The sequence below is a fragment of the Blastomyces gilchristii genome (genome assembly GCF_000003855.2).
Source record: "Blastomyces gilchristii SLH14081 genomic scaffold supercont1.16, whole genome shotgun sequence".
Lineage (NCBI taxonomy): Eukaryota > Fungi > Ascomycota > Eurotiomycetes > Onygenales > Ajellomycetaceae > Blastomyces > Blastomyces gilchristii.
The window spans coordinates 1328531-1350021 of record NW_003101667.1 but is presented as its reverse complement, the minus strand read 5'-3'; the positions used below and the strand labels follow the sequence as shown (position 1 = coordinate 1350021).

At 47.5% G+C, this 21491-nt stretch overlaps 7 protein-coding genes across 8 annotated transcripts; 4 read left to right on the top strand and 3 right to left on the bottom strand.

The window, feature by feature from the left end:
* Nucleotides 1–418: 418 nt before the first annotated feature.
* Nucleotides 419–4131, top strand: BDBG_06905. 2 transcript variants are annotated; one of them, XM_031722825.1, is made up of 4 exons: nucleotides 419–983; nucleotides 1192–1326; nucleotides 1392–1617; nucleotides 2463–4131. In XM_031722825.1, exons 1-4 carry the CDS (start codon nucleotides 702–704, stop codon nucleotides 2465–2467), a joined length of 648 nt encoding a protein of 215 aa, XP_031579829.1. In that variant the 5' UTR covers nucleotides 419–701; the 3' UTR covers nucleotides 2468–4131. The 2 variants fall into 2 exon arrangements, with proteins under 2 accessions (XP_031579829.1, XP_002622787.1); XM_002622741.2 differs by having other exon boundaries at nucleotides 1392–4062.
* Nucleotides 3745–6951, bottom strand: BDBG_06904 (DUF803 domain-containing protein). Its single transcript, XM_002622740.2, has 4 exons — nucleotides 6674–6951; nucleotides 6478–6615; nucleotides 6319–6411; nucleotides 3745–6247 (listed from the first exon to the last, which is right to left on the bottom strand). Exons 1-4 carry the CDS (start codon nucleotides 6713–6715, stop codon nucleotides 4565–4567), a joined length of 1956 nt encoding a protein of 651 aa, XP_002622786.1. The 5' UTR covers nucleotides 6716–6951; the 3' UTR covers nucleotides 3745–4564.
* BDBG_06903 (V-type proton ATPase subunit E) lies at nucleotides 6851–8831 on the top strand. Its single transcript, XM_002622739.2, has 3 exons — nucleotides 6851–7280; nucleotides 7355–7896; nucleotides 8022–8831. The coding sequence occupies exons 1-3, from the start codon at nucleotides 7248–7250 to the stop codon at nucleotides 8170–8172; spliced, it is 726 nt and encodes a 241-aa protein (XP_002622785.1). The 5' UTR covers nucleotides 6851–7247; the 3' UTR covers nucleotides 8173–8831.
* Nucleotides 8497–11854, bottom strand: BDBG_06902 (uncharacterized protein). The gene is made up of 7 exons (XM_031722824.1): nucleotides 10404–11854; nucleotides 10243–10344; nucleotides 10128–10180; nucleotides 9942–10074; nucleotides 9820–9886; nucleotides 9609–9759; nucleotides 8497–9531 (listed from the first exon to the last, which is right to left on the bottom strand). Exons 1-7 carry the CDS (start codon nucleotides 11350–11352, stop codon nucleotides 8869–8871), a joined length of 2118 nt encoding a protein of 705 aa, XP_031579828.1. The 5' UTR covers nucleotides 11353–11854; the 3' UTR covers nucleotides 8497–8868.
* On the bottom strand, nucleotides 11769–13456 carry BDBG_06901 (uncharacterized protein). The gene is made up of 2 exons (XM_031722823.1): nucleotides 11895–13456; nucleotides 11769–11790 (listed from the first exon to the last, which is right to left on the bottom strand). The coding sequence occupies exon 1, from the start codon at nucleotides 12842–12844 to the stop codon at nucleotides 12536–12538; it is 309 nt and encodes a 102-aa protein (XP_031579827.1). The 5' UTR covers nucleotides 12845–13456; the 3' UTR covers nucleotides 11769–11790; nucleotides 11895–12535.
* On the top strand, nucleotides 13149–13688 carry BDBG_17516 (uncharacterized protein; the record flags this gene model as incomplete). Its single annotated transcript, XM_031725212.1, has 2 exons — nucleotides 13149–13342; nucleotides 13664–13688. 2 exons carry the CDS (start codon nucleotides 13149–13151, stop codon nucleotides 13686–13688), a joined length of 219 nt encoding a protein of 72 aa, XP_031579826.1.
* Nucleotides 13689–14843: 1155 nt separating this feature from the next.
* Nucleotides 14844–21467, top strand: BDBG_06900 (phospholipid-translocating ATPase). Its single transcript, XM_002622736.2, has 4 exons — nucleotides 14844–16281; nucleotides 16356–19316; nucleotides 19388–19617; nucleotides 19682–21467. Exons 1-4 carry the CDS (start codon nucleotides 15853–15855, stop codon nucleotides 20505–20507), a joined length of 4446 nt encoding a protein of 1481 aa, XP_002622782.1. The 5' UTR covers nucleotides 14844–15852; the 3' UTR covers nucleotides 20508–21467.
* The last annotated feature ends 24 nt before the right edge of the window (nucleotides 21468–21491 follow it).

Below are 21491 nucleotides of genomic sequence, written 5' to 3'. Positions count from 1 at the left end.
CTTTCTTTCTCTTTCTTTCTCTTGCTTTTAATCATGGTAATGGAGACTTTTAAATAGTCGAATTTATAATGTGTGTATGAGTGAGGAGGGTATTTCAGCGGTGCACTGACTGCGACCCAATTCTTACGTCGCACACTAGTGACCATTTTCTCAAGAATATATAACCTCAAATATGGTTTTCATTTCTTCATCTAGCAGTTATCTATCCCATTTTTTAACAATTTACCTCATCATGAAGAATTCTCTCCTCTTTTTATTCGCACTTGGTGAGTTGTTGATCTCATCGAGCGCATCAGGACTGCCAATCCAGATCTCCGATATTCTAATGTACATGTACATTACATAGGTAGGCAGGGACTGGCTGGGGGCGGGAGTTAAAATATAAGGGGGGGTACATTGACTCTAATTCTATCCTTAGTCAGCCATGAGTCAGCGGGAGATTAGTCATCCCCTCGACTGGCCTTTTTTCCCTTCGCCCTTCGCCCTTACCCTACCTTACCCCCCAAACCCCAAACCAAACCTGTTCCGTTCCTTCTCCATCTGGCATCTGTCTCCAACGCGTTACTCGATTCGGCCTGCCCTTCGATCTTCGCAAACATCATTCCTCTTTCGGCCATCCTCTAACCCTATACAACCGATACATCTTCCAAGCTCGAACCTCTTATCATCGCCATCGCCCCAACTCCTGTCCCTCCGCCGCCATGGCTGATATCACCGCTGTCTCCGACGAAAATCCTTCTCCTCCCCAGGATGATCTAGTCTCCGGGGGCAATGGCGCTGCTGCTGCTGCTGCCGCTGCTGTCGCCGCTGCCGTTGAGAATCGCGGTACTAAGCGTCCTCGAACCAGCAACGCGGGCGACGAAGATGATGATGACGAGGATAAGCCTGGCCGTGAACGCCGGAAGATTGAAATCAAGTTCATCCAGGACAAGTCGCGTCGCCACATCACTTTCTCCAAGCGAAAGGCTGGCATTATGAAGAAGGTCCGCCTCTTACTTCCAACCGCCCCCTACTCCTACTCCTACTCCTACTCCTACTCCACACCACAACCACCCGCCACTACGCCTTTACTATGGCTCTACAACTTTGTTACCTCTCCATCTTGTCACATTTCTACGGTCGCATCGTCTCATTCTTTGCGATTCTCTACTCTATGACATAGTAATTGACCTTGCGCTCTTTGCAATCTAGGCGTACGAATTATCCGTCCTCACTGGCACCCAAGTCCTACTCCTAGTTGTATCCGAAACGGGTCTCGTTTACACGTTCACCACTCCGAAACTCCAACCTCTTGTCACCAAGCCGGAAGGGAAGAATCTTATCCAGGTGTGTTACCCCATATTTTGCTCCACTAGAAAATAGAACATGGAAGCTAATTGTCTCTGGTCCAGGCCTGCCTTAATGCTCCAGAGCCCACCACTAACGAGAATGGCGTCGAAGTCCCCGAAGTACCCCCCGAAACCTCAGACGATGTCAGCCATGCCAATGTCGCGGGCCAGCAGCCCAATATTCCCCGTCCTGGTGGCATGCATCCAGGATATATGTCCAGCGAGCACCAGCAACAGATTGCATATTACCAGAACCTCCAACAACAGCAACAGCAAGCACAGGCCGGAGGTCAGTATCCAGGTATGCCAGTTGGTGCACGCCTACCACAGCAACATCAACCCGCTGCATAGGTTCCTTTCTATCTTTTCGTTCTTCTTTTCTATTTTTATCCTTGTCGCGCTCCCTCATTCCTGGCTTCCTTTTGTCCCTTAATGGCTGGCGTAAAAATGTACTGCAAGTTGCCTTTATTTTTTCTCATCTTTTTCTTTACTTCTATCATGTATTTTTCCATCCCCTTTTCCCTATTTCTATGTTGATGCTTTGATGCTTTTGTTTTTCGCGCATGGGTTGCTCCTTGCCCCTTGATTGATACCCAACTGGCAAAACGTGATGCCTTGAGCATGTCCACGTCCACTACGGTAGGCTATGCTCAAGGGTTTAACGAGAATGAGAAAGGAGAAAACATGTCAACCGTCGTGGCGTTGCTCTTTATCATTACTCTGCACTACCCTCTCTAACTCTCATCCCTCGCGATTGTCTCGCAAGCACAAACACATTATGATGAACGATTTTTGTTAAACAAACCAAGCAAGAATATTTTCGAAAGAAGGCAAATCAGAACAGAACATGAACTAGCTTCATGACTTTGCTGATCTTATCAAATATGCTTCTTCTGTTGATTTTTATTTTATATTTTTCAACCTTTCTCAGTTTCAGTGGCCTCCGTTGCTGCATATCTCACCCCTTCTTTTGAAACCCCGCTTTTTCGCCATTGAAATGCCCCCCGCCAGCCAGCCATCCCATATCCCTGCTTACACCTTACACATAATACATAACCCGTACCCATATGCACACACATCTCCCCACACACAGATAAACGTCCATCATGGCCACTAACGTGCCCATGTCAACAGAATAACATAAACACACACAGAACAATATAGAGGGGGGATGAAAACCTATGGAATATGTGGGGATTGGGATATTGTTACATGGGATACATGGATATCGGATAATCAACTGTGGAGGAAAAAAACGATAATACCCATATGGAAGGCAGGAAACTTCTAGATATATATGCGTGTATATATACTATGCGGTGTTATAAAGCGCGGGAACGACAAACGAAATATGAAAAAAGGAGAACAAAGAGAAAAGCGAAGGCGGACAATATCTCTTCACGGATTGGGTTGGAGGAAAGGAGTGAGAGAGTGACGGTAGCGTAAGGGAAAGAAGAGAGGATCTTTTTCTCTTTCTCTTTCTTTTTCCCCCCGTTCCCCTTTGGTTTTTTTATCTTTTTCTTTGCTTTTATCAGGGAGTATCAGGGAGGAGGCGTTATTCTTTTTTATGGTTATTGTACCACGTATGTGTGTGTTTATGTGTGTGTTTGTGTGTTTGTGCTCGATCTCTTCCCTCCTCCTTTTTCCTTTTTATTATCGTTTTGCAGCACAACTGACCATCCCGCTCTCCTGTACTCCCTTTCCTCCGCCCCACCCAGCCTTCCCCTGTTCTGCCCTGTTTTAGTTTGGTGTTGTCCGCTTCGGTTCAGGTCATCGTGTGTGTGCCCTCGTCTAGACGCACGCGACCGAGGTTTTTCTAGATCTAGTAGGGAGGGGGAGGGTAGGAGTTGACAAGCGACTGGGGGGTGTGTGTATGCGTGGGCTGCGAGGAATGGGAGTTGGAGAGGAGAACCGGGGGGGTTGACGAGGAAAACGAGATGGAGGAAGGGTGTTTCCCTTTTTTTTTGTCCGTTGCGGTGTTCAATTGAAATATTTCTACACGTTGTACCAAGGCAGGGAGGAATTATGGAAGGCTTCTATTCTTTTTTCTTTTTCTTTTCTTTTTCTTTCTTTTTTCTTTTTTTTTTTTTTTTTTTTTTTTTTTGTCTGTTAACTAACAAAAAGAAGTTTTTTCGGAGGGAGCTAGAGCTAGCTCGCTGGGATTTCTTGTTTTGCTTTTGCTTTTTTATTTTATTTTAACGGGCTTTGGTTTTTTTCGTTTGGCTTGTGATATTGATATTGATATTGATGGGTCATATATTTTAATTTCTATCCGTCTCTCTCTCTCTGTCTCGCCCAATCCGCTGTCTGTCTTGTACTACTTTGTCTGGTTGCGGACTTGTTTTGCCTTTTATCTATGTGTTTTTTTTCTATTTATTTATTTTATGAGAATCTTTTTTTTTTTTAACCTTATCTTTTTAATTTTATTGCGATGTAGTTTTTGAATTCTTAATGAGATTTAATGAGATTTAAACCATGTAGAATGAGGCTTGGTCATTGATGCTTCGGTCAATAGACCGGTCTGCCTTCTCATCGACCGGTGAGTCGACAATCTATGTGTTTATCGGGGCACGGAAATAGAGAAGGCAGAGAAGAGAGGAAAGGGGCAGCTGGTGCAGTTTCAAAGAGGCCTTTTTTCTTCAAGCTGAGCCATGGCTTCTTATCTATACAGAGTACATACACAATGGACATACTCATGTTCCTTTCCGTCGGCTTCGTCGCTATATTTTCTTGGAGTATATGGATGGTATCCTTTATTTTTGGTTGTATTGCAAAATGTAGATTTGAATGTCTTCTACTCTCCTTCTTGTATGTACTATACATACAATTATCCCCTCTCGAAATGGCTGAGGGAAGAAATGGAAGGAAATGAACAGAGGGAAGGGAAGTAGAAAGTTAGTACAAGGGGGTTGGACAGAGTAAAAAGGAAAACACCCCGCACCCCCCCCCCAAAAAAAAACCAGGCATATATGTATATAGTACTATACGACGATAAGCTGACATGACTCGCCCTGATGGCCAACTATCAAACACCCCCGTAAATCCCTTATGCACGGATGCAGAAAGCCGTATAGACATAACACGAACATAACATAGGTTACACGCATCTCGGGATAAACGAAGCAAACAAGGCAAACAATCGAGGAAGCAAGCAATCAACGCGCATCCATCTACACCCGAGGTCTTCCAAATTATGACCTATCATATCATATACTCAATCCAATGTATCTATCTATCTATCCATGGGGCGGCGGCTCACCCTCCACCGCCATCTCCCGGCCTCCCGGCCTCCCCCTCCCAAACCCCACCCACCGCCCCAGCCAGCGCAATGGGCCCGTGAATTGCGACCGATCTTGAGCTCTCCGATCCTCGCCCGCGTCGCCCTGGCCGCCCGCACCATCGACTCCGCCATAGACACCGCCAACAGGAGCAGCCGTCGCATTGCTAACATCCCTCTGCCCCGCTCCGCGCATGTAATCGACAACAAGCGGCGACGACACGCGCCGTCGTTCACCGTCGCTGCTGCTGGTGACATGGCTACGGCGCATGAATCGTCGACGGCGCGATGGCGAGTCATAGGTCCCCGATGCCGACCGGAGGACTCTGCGGACTTGCTGCTGGCGGGCGTTCATTGCGGGGGATGGAGAAAGGGAGGATGGGTCGTTGGTGTTTAACGTGTTATTGTTCTCGTCGCTGTTGGTGCGGCTGGATGAGTGGCGTTTGCTTCTGCTGGTGTGAAAGGGGTAGGAGACGCCGCTCGTGCTGCGGTGGCGTTTGCGCGGGGTGGTAAGGGTAGCGGGGGTGTATGGGAGTAGCGGGGAGGTGGGCAGTGCGAGAGGTTCAATATCAAGGTTCTCTTCGCAGTCGTCGAGTTCAGCCCAGATTTCGGCTGTTTCAAGGCTTGGTTGGGTGCTGCGGCGGATACTGGGAGAGAGACGGGATAGACTACGGGTATGACGGTGGGATGGTGAAGGGTGTTTCTGCTGTTGTTTTGTATGTTTATCTGGTTGTGATTTTGGTGTTTGGAGGAGAGGTTGGCGCTCTCCCACGGCTGTTTCTTCGTCTTCGAGGTAGTAGGTGTATTCTGGTGGGGTTGGTTGTTCCTCGAGGAGTCCAAGCCCAGGTGTTAGGGAGGTGGTTGGTGGAGGTCCAACTGCTACGGTACCAGGGTGGGAGGTGACGAGTTCTAATCTCCAGGATAAACAAAGAACGCCAGATAAGAGTATTACAGTTCCTAGCGCTATAAGACCCGCATGGAGGCCCGGAAGGCGCGAGGCTTGGTGGAAATATATAAGTCCGTCTAGAATCGCGATAACATTGTATATGCAAAAAACATAGGGGTAGAGGATGCTAGTGCTGCACAGCTTGAGGCCAGAATGCATGTAATAGAGCTGCGTTAGGGCAAGCACAACCAGGCCCAGGAGGATGATCCAGGACTGCCAGCGATTGAACTGGTTCACTCGATCTATTATGGTACGCACTATCAGCTCGACAGCTGATTTTGCGACCAGTAGTGAGTGCGCGGACAGTATGCCGCTGACGGATCCATACATCATCCCACGAAGGATTTTTATACGTGGGCTGTGGTGGCTGTGGAGGGATGGCGAATGTGGTATGTGTATGCGGTATTTTCTCACCCACTCTTGGGCTTTACCAGGGGTAGAGATGAGTTTCAGCATGCGAGCGCCTAGGAGGGTTAGTACTACCATCACGGCTGTCGCGGCCATCCATAGAAGAAATGGGCGGCGACCAAGTAAAACCAGCAGCTGGTCTAGAGTATGCGCAGGCTCGCCGATCGCGCCGAATATACCGATCAAAACAGCCCCGATTGAGACAAGAATCGTGCCAAAGATGGAGTAACGGGTGAACGGCTCCCCAAGGACCAAGGCTGCGAAAATCGTATTAAAGACGAGTCCGGACTAAGTGAGGCCAACGTTAGGTTCTTCTATCTATCTTATATGTGGGTAAGGAACGAGGAGTTTAGACATACTGCTTGTAGAGTGGATAGCACGGGGAGAGGTAGGGTCGTGATCTGGATCGTGCTCCCGACGATGTTGGAGATGACGAACATGAACATTCCCAACTAAGTCTCCGGTCAGTATAAACCGTCGCAACCAACCATCCAAACCCGCTGGACGCTGTCTCTCACCTGCCATCGTCGCCGTTTGTATGGTGGCCGGCGCAAATCATACGGGCTCTTTTCATCCTCGAGTATATGAGACTTGCGCTGGAGGGTCAGCCCAATGGCTTGGAGACTCGTCGATATCAAGCCGACGAGGACTCCAACCTGAACAAGAGTTAGAGGAATGCATAGGCAGTAAACCAGGGAGCGAGCGTTTATATACCGCAATGCTCCCACCTGGCGACAAGCCCCCTAACTGGCCCATCTCGTGGTATCCTCATGCATCGGCGAGAACAAGACAGGTTGGCAGTTGGAGGGGGCATCGACTAACAAATGCTATGTGTAGGGGAAGAACATTACTAGCATTGGATGAAAGGTATTTATGGAGCACAAACAAGCTCGTAGATGCAGATGTGGATGAGATGAGGATGTCTCGTATGTATGTCTAAGAGCCGTTGATGGATGCTTGCTTGGCCAGGAACAACGCTAGCCTGGACTGGGGCAGATGATCAGGAGCCGCAGCAACATCACAATCACCAAAACCTCATAGATGGAGATTGCAGACTAAACACAACGTTTACAGCTACAGCTACAGCTAGATAACTCTACACTCTCCTTTATTTATTGCCTCTGCTTGTTGCTGCTGAGAATACGCTTCGACTTCTTCTACTAGAAATCCTTGAATAACATACCGTTACCTGTTGCGACGTAGCTACCTCATACATCTATCACGTACCCCCCCCAATCGCCCCATACTACTAGCTTCACACACCCCCTCCCCCGGTCCCTCCGCCAAAATGTCACAAAGCCATGCTCTCTCAGACGATCAGGTAGGTCTTCCCGGCTAAGGTAAAGCAGAGAAAGCTTCACGCCTAGCTAACCATGACTCCCCCCCAACGGCCAGGTCGCGGGCGAACTCCGCAAAATGACCGCCTTCATCCGGCAAGAAGCGCTCGAAAAAGCCCGCGAAATCCAACTCAAAGCCGACGAGGAATTTGCCATCGAGAAATCAAAACTCGTCCGCCAAGAGACCGCAGCCATCGACCTGCTCTATGAAAAGAAGTTCAAACAGGCTGCTATGTCCCAACAAATCACCCGCTCCACCCTCGCCAACAAAACTCGTCTACGCCTCCTTACAGCCCGCCAGGAATTGCTGGATGAGCTGTTTGACAAGGCCAGGGAGCAATTGGCAGATGCGGCTACGGACGCGAAGGGGTCCAAGAAGGGGAAAGGTGGGGATGTGGATGGGTATCGGGCTACGTTGAAGGGTCTAGTGTTGGAAGGATTATATGCCTTGAATGAGAGGAAGGTGGAGGTGAGGGCGCGGAAGAAGGATTATGATATTGTTAAGAAGTCGATTGAGGATGCCAGGAATGAGTTTAAGGAGAAAGCTGGAAAGGATGTTGCGGTTGACATTCTGGAAAACGATCCCCTGCCCGAAGAATCGTAGGTTTTTCCCCATTGCCTTTCGTTGTTGCTGATAATCGGGGATTTTTTTCTTATTCTTTCGCGGAGCACTTTCCCACTGTCTTACATCATTTTTGCTAACTCCCTTTCTCCAATTTTTCCAGGGCCGGAGGCGTCTTCATCATCGGCACCGCGGGAAAAATCGACATCAACAACACCTTCGAAGAAAGGCTGCGGTTACTTGAAATCGATGCCCTTCCCGCTGTGCGAGAAACACTATTCGGCAAGAACAAGAACCGCAAGTTCTATGATTAGACGGCCTACAGCTCTTTTTTTGTTTGGCTTTTGTCATGTTTAAATACCTTTTGTTTTCTTTTGTTTTCTCTCTCCTTTTTTCCTTGTCGTATTCCTGTGTGTCCTTGACGGGGTTCGTTCCTTCTAGCCACTGGTTTTATGCATGCATTCATCGATACAGCTTGCGTTTCGAACTAGTGTACGGACGGTGTCGTTGTCGCACGAGCTTTCGACGTCTTTCTTGGCTCGGCTATCGCTCTTCTGTTTTACTAATATCGTCTTCTATGGCGATGGCGTCATTGAATTTCTGTCCTAGTTTTTTGTTATCAATATATACGTATATTTGTAGTGGGTTATTTAGATCAGGTCGAGGAGGCGCTTTTTCCGCCCTCCGCGAAGCCGGGACGCGCTGTCATGGTTTGTTTTACGTGTGCATATCTGTACTTGGATGTTTGATCTTGTTGTTCTACAACCATTCATCAGGTCTTTCATGATGATTTCTTGCAGGGGGAAGACAATTTTTTTAGTAATAGTAGAAGTATAGATACCCGTCCTCTGAACGGGTCCATCCCACGGCTTCATCCATTTCCATTCCATACCTAATACTAGATCTTATTGCATTACCAAGTAAAATTAATATATAGTTACCTCACTGGAAGTATCACAATCATTAAATAAATCAACCAACGATACCTTCGTACGTTTTTGATTTTATCTTTACTGTAAACCGTTCGCGCGGCCTTTCCCAGCACCCCACTGTGCGGCGAACAACTCATTCACTTTCACCGGATGTTTCTCTGCTTCCTTCTTCTGCCCTTCTGTCCTCACATACCACTGCTTCGCCGGCCTCAGCCTCGTCCGCACCCCATACTCAAGTCGATAGTACAACGCCTGCAACCGCTCCCTCGTCTCCGATCTCCGGAGGTGCGACGCCCCCGAATCCCTAATTGCCGAAAACATTGCCTTGATACAATCCGCCAGGTCGTCTACGGCGGCGTTGAATTGATGCTCGCTCCGCCTGTCTACTTGGCCGTCTTTATTCACAAATGATGGTCTGGCTGTGCCGGAATCGATGGCGATATCTAGGATGGAAACCAGTGCGTGTAGCTCCCAAAAGTTGAACCTGTCGTTGGACCCGCTGGAGCGTATGTTTGTGTCGAAGCGTGGGTCATTTTTGAGATGTTTGGTGAGACCGGGGAGATCGAAGAGCTGGGTTTTCGGCCTGTTGAGGAAGGAAGGGTCGCGATAGAACCACGCCCAGGCGAGGCGACAGCGGAAGAGGGCGAGACGAGGGCTTGTGGGGAGGATGTGCTTCAGGAGTTGGTTTTGGAGTTCGATGTCATTTATAGTGTTGAAGAGATGCAGGGAGAGATTATGGAGCTGAGAGGGTATGTTTTGGTAAGTTTTCGGTTTTGTTGCACGAGGGGTAGTGAGCTAGCTATATGCATAACACTTACTGCTGGATCTGGTATTGCAATCGGATTTTCCAAGAGGGCTACTATGAAATTCTGTACTTCAACGCAGACGAGGCAATCGGTCATGGCTGCCTCGTCTATGGCAAGTCGGAGGATTATTTTAAGGGTATGTTGAAGAGTGTCGTCGTTGAACCTGATTTAAAGTAATTAGATGGCTATCATCACCGCTATGCGGGACCATCGCGCTACTTACTTTTCTGATAGTACGCGTATGAGCTCTAATACCGATAAGAGGTTTCGATTATCCCGATTCCAATATTCTAGTACAAGCATTAACTACGAGAGCGCATTGTAACAAAAGCATCAACGACTTACCATCGGAGATATGGTAATCGGGTTGTAGACTAGTAGAAACAGCTAACGCAGCTGGTCTTGCTCCGAGCCTCTGGAAAAGCTGATCAATATCGCTTGGGGTTATTAGGGATGATATGCGCGCCGAGGATAATTCCTAGAATGGTCAGCGGTATTTCTTTCACGTATTGAGGATTGTATGAGGCATGCCTGCAATACTGTGACATTTGCTGATCGCATGTAACCGTCCTTCTCCAGGGGAACTGGTGAAAACCTGTTAATATACAAACAAACCTATTACAATGATAGAATGGGATAAACGAACTGGTTTGCATCAACCATAACAAGATCTCATTGGGCAGGGGCTTGCTGGAAAACCTATTCGCTACAATTCCAGAGTAGAATGCTGGGCCACGCCTGCTAGTATCTAGAATGAGAATTAATAAAAATGCTCGCCAAATTTGTAACAAGAAAAAAAGTTCTAACCTTTTAGACTAACTTCCCACAACCCAGGATGTATCCACCCCGAAGGAAACTTCAGTCGTGGTACCTCTGGCAGTGTTTCATCGAAGAACAACCAGCTTCTTCCCGTCGCAAATGTTTCCGTCCGCTCAACTGCATCTTTGAGTCGCTGGATCCCTTTTGTATCCGTCTCGTCCTCGACGGCCGCGGCTAGTAGGTCATGACGTAGGACTCCCCGGGGCTTTTCAGGTTTGACTTTAGGGCGTAGGCTCTGCTTTATTTTCGCAACCTTGGCTTCGGTTGCCTTATCATTGGCAGCGTCTGCGACAAGCGTGTCCAAGGAAAATTGATACTTCGGCAAATCATCACGGCCATTGAGCTTCGCAGAGCTACGGCCTGAGGGGTATTGCTGACGTCTGCTTGCCACCCTGACGCCAGAAGTGTCCCTCCCAGGCTTGTGAGAATGGGACGAAATGTCGGGGGAGGACGCTAAGATCGGTCTCTTTAGAAATTGGGCCAATAGATCATCCGCCGTTTCTAGATCTGAGAGTGATTCTGTATCCCCGTCGGAATTCGTGACAATCACCTCGCCATCTCTTACAATGCGCTGGGATGAGGAACCGAAGCTGGCGTTGAATGAGTGCGTTAACCGATGTTGGCCATCCCGAGGTTCGGATGTTTGGTTATGTGGCAGGGTCCTGTCGGAAAATGTATCATCGCCGGCTTGTTGAGAGATTGAGGAGAAGTCTGACGCATCCTTTATCTGCGATCCCCCTCGTCTGAAGGGAATGGGAGAGCGAAAGGCGGGAGTTGACAACGCAGATGCGGGCGGGGATGATAGCGGAGAGGTTGAAGCCGCAGATGCGTTATCGTCTTCTAATCCGCCACTTGGAGTCCCTATTTGGGGACAAGGACTCTGTCTGGAAACGGAACTACCCGGATGCCTTCTGGGGGTGTTGTGGCTGGTTGACATCGTTTGGCGACAAGCTGGCCGGTGGAGATCATGATGCTGTTGTGGCGGTCTGTCATCGGTCAGACGCGCCAGACGAAGTACGTCCAGGTCGCGAGATCACGTGGTGTTAATTGGAATATTCATCCCGACAATGGATTGAAGCAGAGATCCGAGTACGAGACATTCGATGCAGATCAATAATGTTCGGATTGCGTTGTTGAGTTAAATAACGCTCTTGGTTGGCTAGATCGAGGCCTTTCACATCCGCCTGTGTATCTGCGGTTGGAAATGGCTGAAACAAGCACGGTGCGTCATGACGACGATGATGGAGGGGAGAGTTATTTTTATATTGATCGGAGAGCTGTATAGACCTGTACGACACCTTTTATTTTCGGCTTTTCTTAGAGATTTCGGGACCTGATAATAAAATCAGATGGCTACATGGTAAACAGGCAACACCTGTATTAGAGTTTAGAAGTGTATTATTCGATTACTGGCGGCGCGTTGCTGACGATTGATCTCGCAAAGAGTGCTGGATGCTGGTGTTGAGACCATGTACCTACCTACCTGTATTTAATCTGCTGGCTTTGACTGGTTACCGGCGACATGAAGATTGCTAATCTGAATATCTCTGATATGCTTGGCCCGACGAGCTCGAGAAAATAGAAAAATATTCCACAAGTTCTGAACTTTCCTTTTGCTTTTATTTTTGGAGCTAGTTACACCATGCTTTCATGTTTCGTAACGTTAATAATAGTGTGAATGTGCCTCGAGATATGGAAATAGTGACTTGTACAGCTGTGTACTATGTGACCTTGAAACAGCGCACTCCCAAGCATCCATGGATCTAGATCATCATTAGAATCTTGGAATCGTAGACAATCCCTATTGTTATTTCTCTCTTCATTTTCATTTATCGTTGTAGTGCTGGTGGCCCTCTTTCCCCGGTTACGGGCCAGGAAGTGATCAATACATTTTGACTTTTCAACGGAAGTTGCTTGGGGTTGTCTCCGAGTACATCAGACAGGTGGCAAGTTTGGAGGTAGGAGATTTCCTCAAGCAGGATCATCGCCATTTTCAGAAATTCACCACAAATAGTTAGCTCAATGTATGGGCCATTCCATTTGTTGCGAGAGCGCACAAGTGAATGCAGGCGCTATATCAGATTCTGATGATGCTTCAGGAGAGCTCGTTGGAAAATATCTTAGCTCGCCCTTGGAAGGTCAATGTCAACCAGCCATGCCAGGTGCGACGGATAATCCTCATCCACACCTTTAATGGATGCATTTACAAAGAGCGTTTGCGAGCCCGCTGCAATAGGATAGGCATCTCCAGAACAATGACTGGTTGCGTAGCACGTCTTAGCACACTTCCCCGACTTATCCCCACTCCCCTCTAAACTTTCAGGCCCACCAGGTTCCGATCTCAATCCACCTCTTAATGTCGATAGATCTACCACCAAAACTAAACGCTCTTCACCGACATCAGCTAAATATGAAGGGGGTGCAGTCATCTAATCTACCGGTGGCCATGTAACGAGCTTCGCACCCCAGGCTTCATGAATGTGCCCGAAACAGTGTAACCGTGGTCGAGCGCGGGAAACGGCTTCGAAGACATGTGTGCTACCCGCCCTGGCGCCTGACAGTGTGCGATCCAGGATACCTTTTGGTGGGCCATGGGTCATGACCAAGTCGACGCCGTTGTCGATTTCAAATGTATATCCCAGCCTGGTATGGTATTGAAACGCCCAGCCTCCACATGAGGGTGTTATAGGGCTAGCATAGACAGTCAACGATGCGCCATTCTTTTAAGGTAAAATGGTGGGTTCCCTCCTCGAGAAATACGATGCCGGCGGATCTGGCAGTATCATTGCCGAAGAGCTGCCTCGCCTCTCCAAAGTCGCCGTAGGCTCTCTTAATTCGTGCTGGGTCAAGATACTTGGCCTGTTGTCCAACTCAGAAAGGAATATCCAGAGTGTAGTCATGGTTTCCTGCGATGACAAGCTTGAGGGGTGCGTTGAGATTTGTTAGGAGCTTTATGGTAAGGTGGAACTCCTCTAATGTAGACCCCTCTGTGAGATCGCCACAGTGGATTGCAACGTCTACATGTTGGCGGGGTTCTGTTTGGGCAAATTCTAGGTTGTGAGTATCAGAAAATGATCTGCTGAAGGTTCCAAGGTTGTAATTTATACCACGTGACTCTCATGTCTCCAAGGTTCCAATCAATCAATGGCCTTTGCATAACAATAAAAATGAAAAGTACGTATCTTCTATATGAGAATCACATAGTTATACAAACATCATTTTCTTTAATATCTTCATCAACATCTTAGATATGAGCATGAAATTGAAATTTAAAAGATTAGAACTACTCAAATAATATAATGAATATAATATTTTTTTCATACGAATATCTCATTTTCTCAAATCTGAAAAACAGATACATACTTTCATTTTTATCACTACACTGTTTTTATCATTACAGTGTGGCACAACCCAACATCAGGTGTGGGTGCGCAAAGGCATGATTAGTACTCCGTAGTTAATAAAGCTTCGTACGGAGTTCTGCTGCAGGGCGAAGCAGACTCTCATTCATATGAAGCCACAGCATTTGTCAACAACATGCTGGCAATCTAGTAGGTTCCACGGTTGAGAAAGGACATTTTCTTTTCCAATGTATTACTTTCCCTGCATCCATGCATGTAATCCCCATCAGCTGAGATCAAGGCGATTTTGCAGTGAAGGAATAGTTTAGTTATCTGGATTAATCGCTTTCTCATGTACTCTGTATGGATTCTTCATTTTCACCGTTGCGGGCGCTAAGTTCTCGAGTGCTGGGCAGCTGTCGGATAAATTGGGATCCTGATCGCCAGTGTGGATTCACCGGCCATGTCCCCGACCCGGACTCCACCTCTGGCGACGACGTTCAGCACTCAAGGTTACATCCATGGTTGTTGCCAGTCTGTTCATAACTCTTGCAGCCGCTCTTTGGAGATGATCCGCCTTCCGACGTCTCCACGAGATCCCCAGGCAAGTCACCACAAGACCAGAAACTCCTTTCACCTGGGCTGGGCATGGAACCTGGGCTGGACCTCAGCCACAAAAGTAAATTGCGATGGTATCGAGGACACTCCTTGGTGTAAAATTGCGGTATCAACACAGCATGGCCTAACCGGTAGCACGATGCGATACTATTCCAAGCATCTGAGAACCGTCTGTATCTGCCCGACGCGAATAGGCAGGTGTTTATGATTATAAAAATTATATATTATTGACGAACAAAGATATATGAAATAATATTATAGGAGCTTGCGGTGATGTATTTTGTCTGTCATGAAGGAGCCGACCTGGGGTTGGTGCCGCTAACACGGATTGCTAGCGGGCTGCTAAAACGTTAAAGGGGCAAGCCAGCAGAGAGTCAGAGACGCGCCAGCAGAGAACCCTCGTTCTGATTATAATACTCCGTACTCCGTAACTACAGCGTAAAATAACAATCAGCCATGTTTGATCCCTGAGGACGGGGTAGAACTTTTCGCGGCCGATCCGTTCCCCTATTATTATTATTATGATGATGGGCTTAACCTCGCGGTTTCGGTTCTTCCTAGATATGTCCGATGAGCAACCAAAAATATAAGGCGATCGAACCACAGAACTGTAGAGAGTGGAGGCGAAGTGGCTGAGATCCCCCCCTCCAGTTCCGAGGGCCCGCCGTGCAGGAGTTCACCGGTTTGGCCCATGGATGACGATGGGGGTGAAAAAAGAAAGCTACTTAAGAGTTCCGGCCCGGGTTAACTAAGCCAGCGTCCGATGACTGATGACTGATGACTCGTATTTACCATACATACGGTTTTGTACTGTTGTACTGTACCGTACCAGGCACGCAAGGCATCATTCTAATCCTGGCTGTGCTTTTCCTTCCTTCCACCTCAGCGACTACCACTTACCACTTACCACTACCACTACCACTACTTACTTACTACCCTACCCAGACGAACTTCAACACGGACTCCCCTCCCCGTCTTCTGTTCACGGTGTCCTATACTGGTTCACCATTCACGGCTCCAGATCCCTTACATCACGCCTTCTTTCTACTCTTTTCTGTGGTGTAGTCGGCTGCCTCATGGCAATTACGTCGTCAGTTTCATCCCCGATTTGCTGACCAATTCACTCTTTCCATTAATAACTACCCCAATCGTCTTCTCTACTATCTATCCTCCCTCGAACCCACTGTCTGGGCTTACCAATACGCCCAGCGCCTCCATTTTACATAGCACGGATCCATTCTTTTATATCGAGTCGTCGAGTCGTCAGGTCTCAATCACATATATTCTTAATTTCACCGTCTCGTTCTTCTTTGGTCGTTTTTCGCTGTTCTCGACCGCCCCTGAGGTGTTTTAATCCGACACATCCGAACACTCCTTGAGCTTTCTCGGCTGCTTAAACAATTGCAAATGTGCGGAATATCCTCCTGACCCGATTCCCTCTCTGGTTTTATGTTATAGGTAGTATTAAAAAGCCCGGAATGGCCGAGGTACAATTTGGCGCGGAGGATGAGGCCACCATCTCGAAGCCCGTTAGAAGGATGCGATGGGCCACCCAACGCCATGCGGGTGCCGGCGGATCGCGAAAAAGACGGTCTATAATGGATAGACTGCACCGTCGCGTCAGTTCCAAGGACGAAAAACGGAAATCGACTGCTAGCTCCTTGCCAAATGGCGAGGGGTCGACCATCGACGAAGGCTCCGTTGATAATTTGAATCTTCGAAGGATATTTTGCAACGTGCCACTTTCTGATGATGTGAAGGACGAGGACGGTCGCCTCATGGCCAATTATGCGAGGAATAAGATAAGAACGGCAAAATATACCCCGTTAAGTTTTGTTCCGAAAAATTTGTGGTTCCAGTTTCATAATATTGCAAATATTTACTTTTTGTTCACTATTATTCTATCTGTAAGTTTGCTTGCCATCCCGTATTGTCCGTAGTATGTTAAATTTGGCTAATCTGTCGTGAATTAAAAATACAGATTTTTCCAATTTTCGGCGCCACCAACCCTGGGCTGAGCTCAGTCCCCCTAATCTCCATTTTAACAGTTACTGCCATTAAAGATGCGATTGAAGACTGGAGACGAACCGTGCTTGATAATGAGCTAAACAATTCCCCAATTCATCGATTGGTTGAATGGGACAATGTTAATTCAGTTGAAGATAATGTTTCGTTATGGCGGAGGACCAAGAAAGCAACCACCAGAGTTGTGGTGAAGTTTTGGAGGTTAATAAATTCTCTGAAAAAAGGGGGACAGGCAACGGCTTCCGATGACGATATCCTCGCCGGAGAACGACCGTCTATAGATACCAGACGCACACACAGAAACTCGACGTATTCATTCAGACAGTCGTTCCAGTTCAATAATCGCGATTCCCAGGAGAACGGTGGTGCCATACAAATGACACCTGTCCCATCACCTAAACTTGACCAACGCAACCCGCAGATGGACGGACAAACATCTTCAACTAACTACCTATCTCCCGATCCTTACCAGACATCAGACCGTCCGCATGCGCGTCGCGACTACGGGAGTGTGTTAAATAAGTCGAAACAAACCCCTCAGACCGCAAGGTTCAAGCGTGACTACTGGAAAAACGTGCAGGTGGGCGATTTCGTGCGAATTTACAACGAAGAGCCCATTCCTGCGGATGTTGTTGTCTTGTCCACATCTGACCCAGACGGGGCTTGCTACGTTGAAACGAAGAATCTCGATGGAGAAACAAATTTGAAGGTACGACAAGCGCTTCATTGCACTCGCGACGTAAAGCATGCCAGGGACTGCGAGAAGGCAGAATTCATGATCGAGAGTGAAGCTCCGCATCCAAATCTGTACGAGTACAATGGAGCGATTAAATGGAAGCAACATGACGCGAATTCCCCGGATGGACCTGGGAGAGAAATGGTGGAGCCAATTACCATTAACAATATACTACTCCGTGGCTGTAGCATACAGAATACTGAGTGGGTTTTGGGAATGGTGATTTATACCGGCCTTCAAACAAAGATCATGCTTAATTCAGGCGCTACACCAACAAAGCGAGCAAAGCTTGCCAGAGATTTGAACTGGAACGTCATCTACAATTTCATCATTCTGTTCCTCATGTGCCTTGTGTCTGGAATCGTTCAAGGTGTCACGTGGGGAGAAGGAGATAATTCTTTGAATTTCTTCGAATTTGGGTCCTACGGCGGCTCGCCTCCTGTCGACGGCTTTGTCACATTCTGGGCTGCCGTTATTCTCTATCAGAATCTCGTCCCTATCTCGCTCTATATATCCCTGGAAATTGTTCGAACCGCACAGGCCATCTTCATTCACAGCGACACTTTCATGTTTTACGACAAACTTGGTTATCCTTGCACGCCCAAGTCATGGAATATTTCGGACGACCTTGGGCAGATCGAGTATATCTTCTCCGATAAAACGGGGACACTGACCCAGAACGTGATGGAATTCAAGAAATGCACTATCAACGGCGTTTCATACGGTGAAGCCTACACAGAAGCTATGGCTGGAATGCAGCGTCGCGAGGGTATCGACGTGGAAGAAGTCTCCAAAAGGGCTCATGAAACTATTGCCAAATCTCGCGTTCAAATGCTCCAACAGCTTCGTTCTATCCATGACAATCCTTACCTCCATGATGAAGAACTTACGTTTGTTTCTCCCGATTTCGTCTCTCACCTTTCTGGAACCGCTGGCGAGGAGCAGCAAGCCGCCAACGAGCATTTCATGCTTGCCTTGGCTCTATGCCATACAGTTATAACAGAACGTACTCCAGGTGACCCTCCTAGGATTGAATTCAAAGCTCAATCTCCTGATGAAGCAGCGCTGGTCGCGACTGCACGAGACTGCGGGTTTACTGTGCTGGGAAGATCGGGTGACGACATTCGGCTGAACGTTATGGGCGAAGAACGGTCGTATACGGTTCTGAACACTTTGGAATTCAACTCATCAAGAAAACGGATGAGCGCAATTATTCGCATGCCCGATGGAAAAATTATCTTGTTCTGCAAAGGTGCCGATAGTATAATCTATTCTCGCCTGGCTCGTGGGCAACAACAACTCCTTAGAAAGGCGACTGCAGAGCACCTTGAAATGTTCGCTAGGGAAGGCCTGCGGACCCTTTGTGTCGCCGAGAGAGTGTTGAGTGAAGAAGAATACCAAGAATGGAACAAGTCTCATGATTTGGCTGCGCAGTCGCTCACTGACCGTGACGTGAAGCTCGAGGAAGTCTCAAGTGCCATTGAGCAGGAACTTACCCTTCTTGGTGGCACTGCCATTGAGGATAGGCTGCAGGATGGCGTCCCCGATACTATTTCCCTCCTGGCGACTGCTGGAATCAAGCTATGGGTCCTTACAGGAGATAAGGTTGAAACTGCCATTAATATTGGATTTTCGTGCAATCTGCTCTCCAACGAGATGGAGTTGATCGTTTTCAATATCGATAAGGACGACCCTGACTCGGCCGCATATGAACTTGACACGAATTTGGCGAAGTTTGGTCTTACTGGCTCTGACGAAGAGCTAATCGCTGCTCAAAGCAACCACGAACCACCAGCTGCGACACATGCACTCATTGTGGATGGAGACGCACTTAAACTCATGCTTACCCCGGAGCTAAAGCAGAAATTCCTCCTCTTATGCAAGCAGTGCAAATCCGTGCTGTGCTGCAGAGTTAGCCCTGCTCAGAAAGCCGCCGTTGTGCATATGGTAAAGACTGGGTTGCACGTCATGGCACTTGCTATTGGTGATGGCGCGAACGATGTTGCGATGATCCAAGAAGCCGACGTGGGAGTTGGCATCGCCGGTGAGGAAGGCCGACAGGCTGTCATGTCATCAGATTACGCAATTGGCCAGTTCCGATTCCTTCAGCGTCTCGTCCTCGTCCATGGAAGATGGTCTTATCGACGGCTTGGTGAGACTATTGCCAATTTCTTCTACAAGGTACGCGTGCATATGTTGTTTACTTGGTTTCGACCTCTTGCTTACGTGTATCCTGCTAACTCATTTTGTAGAATCTTGTATGGACGTTTGCGCTCTTCTGGTATTCGATATACAACAACTTCGATGGCTCCTACCTTTTCGACTTCACGTACATCATCCTGGTCAACTTGGCCTTTACATCTCTCCCTGTTATATTGATGGGTATCTTCGACCAAGATGTGGACGACAGGGTCTCTCTGGCTGTCCCACAGCTTTATAAAACTGGTATCGAGCAGAAGGAATGGACACAGAAGAAGTTCTGGTGAGTAGATTTTTCCCACCCTGCCGAATAATCTAACAATTTTCTAACATATTTGAATCCACAGGCTTTATATGCTGGACGGGCTATACCAGTCTATTATGTGCTTCTTCATGACCTACCTCGTTTATCGTCCCGCCACTGGAGTAACGGATAACGGACTCGACCTCAGTGATCGGATGCGTATGGGAGTCTTTGTGGCCTGTTCCGCTGTGATTGCTAGCAACACTTACATTTTATTGAACACCTATCGCTGGGATTGGTTGACCGTTCTCATCAATATAATTAGCACCCTGCTCATCTTTTTCTGGACGGGTGTCTATACCTCAGTGGAGAGCTCTGGCCAGTTCTTTGAGGCTGGTCAGGAGGTATTTGGCACGCTCGCCTTTTGGGCTTTGACCTTCTTGACCGTGACGATGTGCTTGTCGCCTCGATTTGCGATCAAATCAATCCAAAAGATATATTTCCCGAGAGACGTGGACATCATTCGGGAACAGGTTGTTGCGGGGAAATTCAAATACTTGGATGACTATGAGGCGTATGTTCCTCCGACTGCTCGAGACTTGTCCCCCGCATCCACAGAGCTTGGGAAACCCATGGATATGTCAACGAAGCGATCGAAATCTATTCCTGAAGACGAGCGACCGATATACCCACCATCCGTCGCCCCCACTGCAGCAACTCACAACCCGAGAAGTCAAAATGGAAGCGATGGAACAGGATACACCGCAAGCTTAGAATTCCGACATAAACAGCAACAATCAGTTGACCTCGGACCGTCATACGACCGCGTTCGACAGTCTATGGAACCGGTTAGGAGCAGCTTTGAAGCCACCCGTGACTTTACCTCCGCCGCGATGCTCAGTCGCATGGAGTCAACTCACCAAGGTTAATATGAGCCGCTATACCCAACAAATCCAAACCACCGCCGACTTCTCTACATCATTCCGCCGAATCTCTTTTTTTCTCTTATGTTCAACCTTTGTAATGTATACTGTTTACTGACCGCCACTATGCCCCTGATGACTCTTCTTTCGCTTTCATATATTCTCCTTTTTTCCCTTTTTCCCTTTGCTATTATTAAGCTGTGTCACTTTTCAACTGTGCCTTCCATTTTATTTCTGCGCCAAAAGATCTTGCATGAGCGTCAAAATCTGCTTTGCTTCCCCTTGACCCTCTCCCTTTTTCCTTTCCATTTTTCCGTCCTGTTTTCTAAAACATTATTACCATTAGAGGCGTTCAACTTGTTGCATGTTTGACTTTTGGATTTTCAGGGGAGGGGAAACTTGTACACTTTTTGGTATTTTCTTTTTCTTTGACCAGCGCGTGGAATTACGAATTTTTCAAAATTTTAGTATATAACCAACTTTCTGTTTTTGTTTCTTCCTCTTGCCGCCGTTTGCTTCATTTCTTCTCTTCCAACCCTCTTCATGCCGCCCATCCCCTTTTTTTCTATTATTTCTTGGCTCTAATCGGTAATCGGTAAATATCTATCGTTCTTCCTGATATATATTTTATTCCTCGCGCAACCCTGAAACCAGGCTATACCTACCTTAACACTTATTCTTACCTCTTTCCCTTCCCTTCTCCCCCTTTTTCCCCATCCTGATTTCACTTTTCTTTTGCATTTTCTTTCTCCCTGTTTAACTGTGTCCTGATGTACATAGTGCGTACAAAAAAAAAATTTAACTACGTCTTTCTCGATCGTAATAACTAGCCATCCGTAACTCTTCTGTCGTTTGTTGTCATGCCCGTTCCTGGGCCTACATTTTGCTTTGTTTGGTCACTTGAGGTCCACGTACTGATTCCCAAGATACTCCTCAATCTAGTGTAACTGGACATTTGTTGTTAACAGGCCTGATATAGTGAAAAGAAAA

Coding starts and splice junctions, on each gene's coding strand:
- BDBG_06904 (XM_002622740.2), bottom strand. CDS start 6,715: ATGGGCCAGTTAGGGGGCTTGTCGCCAGGTGGGAGCATTGCG. Junction 6,616..6,673: donor CGCCAGGTGGGAGCATTGCG/GTATATAAACGC, acceptor ACTCTTGTTCAG/GTTGGAGTCCTCGTCGGCTT. Junction 6,412..6,477: donor ACAAACGGCGACGATGGCAG/GTGAGAGACAGC, acceptor CCGGAGACTTAG/TTGGGAATGTTCATGTTCGT.
- BDBG_06903 (XM_002622739.2), top strand. CDS start 7,248: ATGTCACAAAGCCATGCTCTCTCAGACGATCAG. Junction 7,281..7,354: donor ATGCTCTCTCAGACGATCAG/GTAGGTCTTCCC, acceptor CCCAACGGCCAG/GTCGCGGGCGAACTCCGCAA. Junction 7,897..8,021: donor GATCCCCTGCCCGAAGAATC/GTAGGTTTTTCC, acceptor CAATTTTTCCAG/GGCCGGAGGCGTCTTCATCA.
- BDBG_06900 (XM_002622736.2), top strand. CDS start 15,853: ATGGCCGAGGTACAATTTGGCGCGGAGGATGAGGCCACCATCTCGAAG. Junction 16,282..16,355: donor TGTTCACTATTATTCTATCT/GTAAGTTTGCTT, acceptor TTAAAAATACAG/ATTTTTCCAATTTTCGGCGC. Junction 19,317..19,387: donor TTGCCAATTTCTTCTACAAG/GTACGCGTGCAT, acceptor CTCATTTTGTAG/AATCTTGTATGGACGTTTGC.
- BDBG_06902 (XM_031722824.1), bottom strand. CDS start 11,352: ATGTCAACCAGCCACAACACCCCCAGAAGGCATCCGGGTAGTTCCGTT. Junction 9,760..9,819: donor ATACGCGTACTATCAGAAAA/GTAAGTAGCGCG, acceptor ACTTTAAATCAG/GTTCAACGACGACACTCTTC. Junction 9,532..9,608: donor TTGCAATACCAGATCCAGCA/GTAAGTGTTATG, acceptor ATACCCTCTCAG/CTCCATAATCTCTCCCTGCA.
- BDBG_06901 (XM_031722823.1), bottom strand. CDS start 12,844: ATGACTGCACCCCCTTCATATTTAGCTGATGTCGGTGAAGAGCGTTTA.
- BDBG_06905 (XM_002622741.2), top strand. CDS start 702: ATGGCTGATATCACCGCTGTCTCCGACGAAAATCCTTCTCCTCCCCAG. Junction 984..1,191: donor AGGCTGGCATTATGAAGAAG/GTCCGCCTCTTA, acceptor TTTGCAATCTAG/GCGTACGAATTATCCGTCCT. Junction 1,327..1,391: donor AAGGGAAGAATCTTATCCAG/GTGTGTTACCCC, acceptor TCTCTGGTCCAG/GCCTGCCTTAATGCTCCAGA.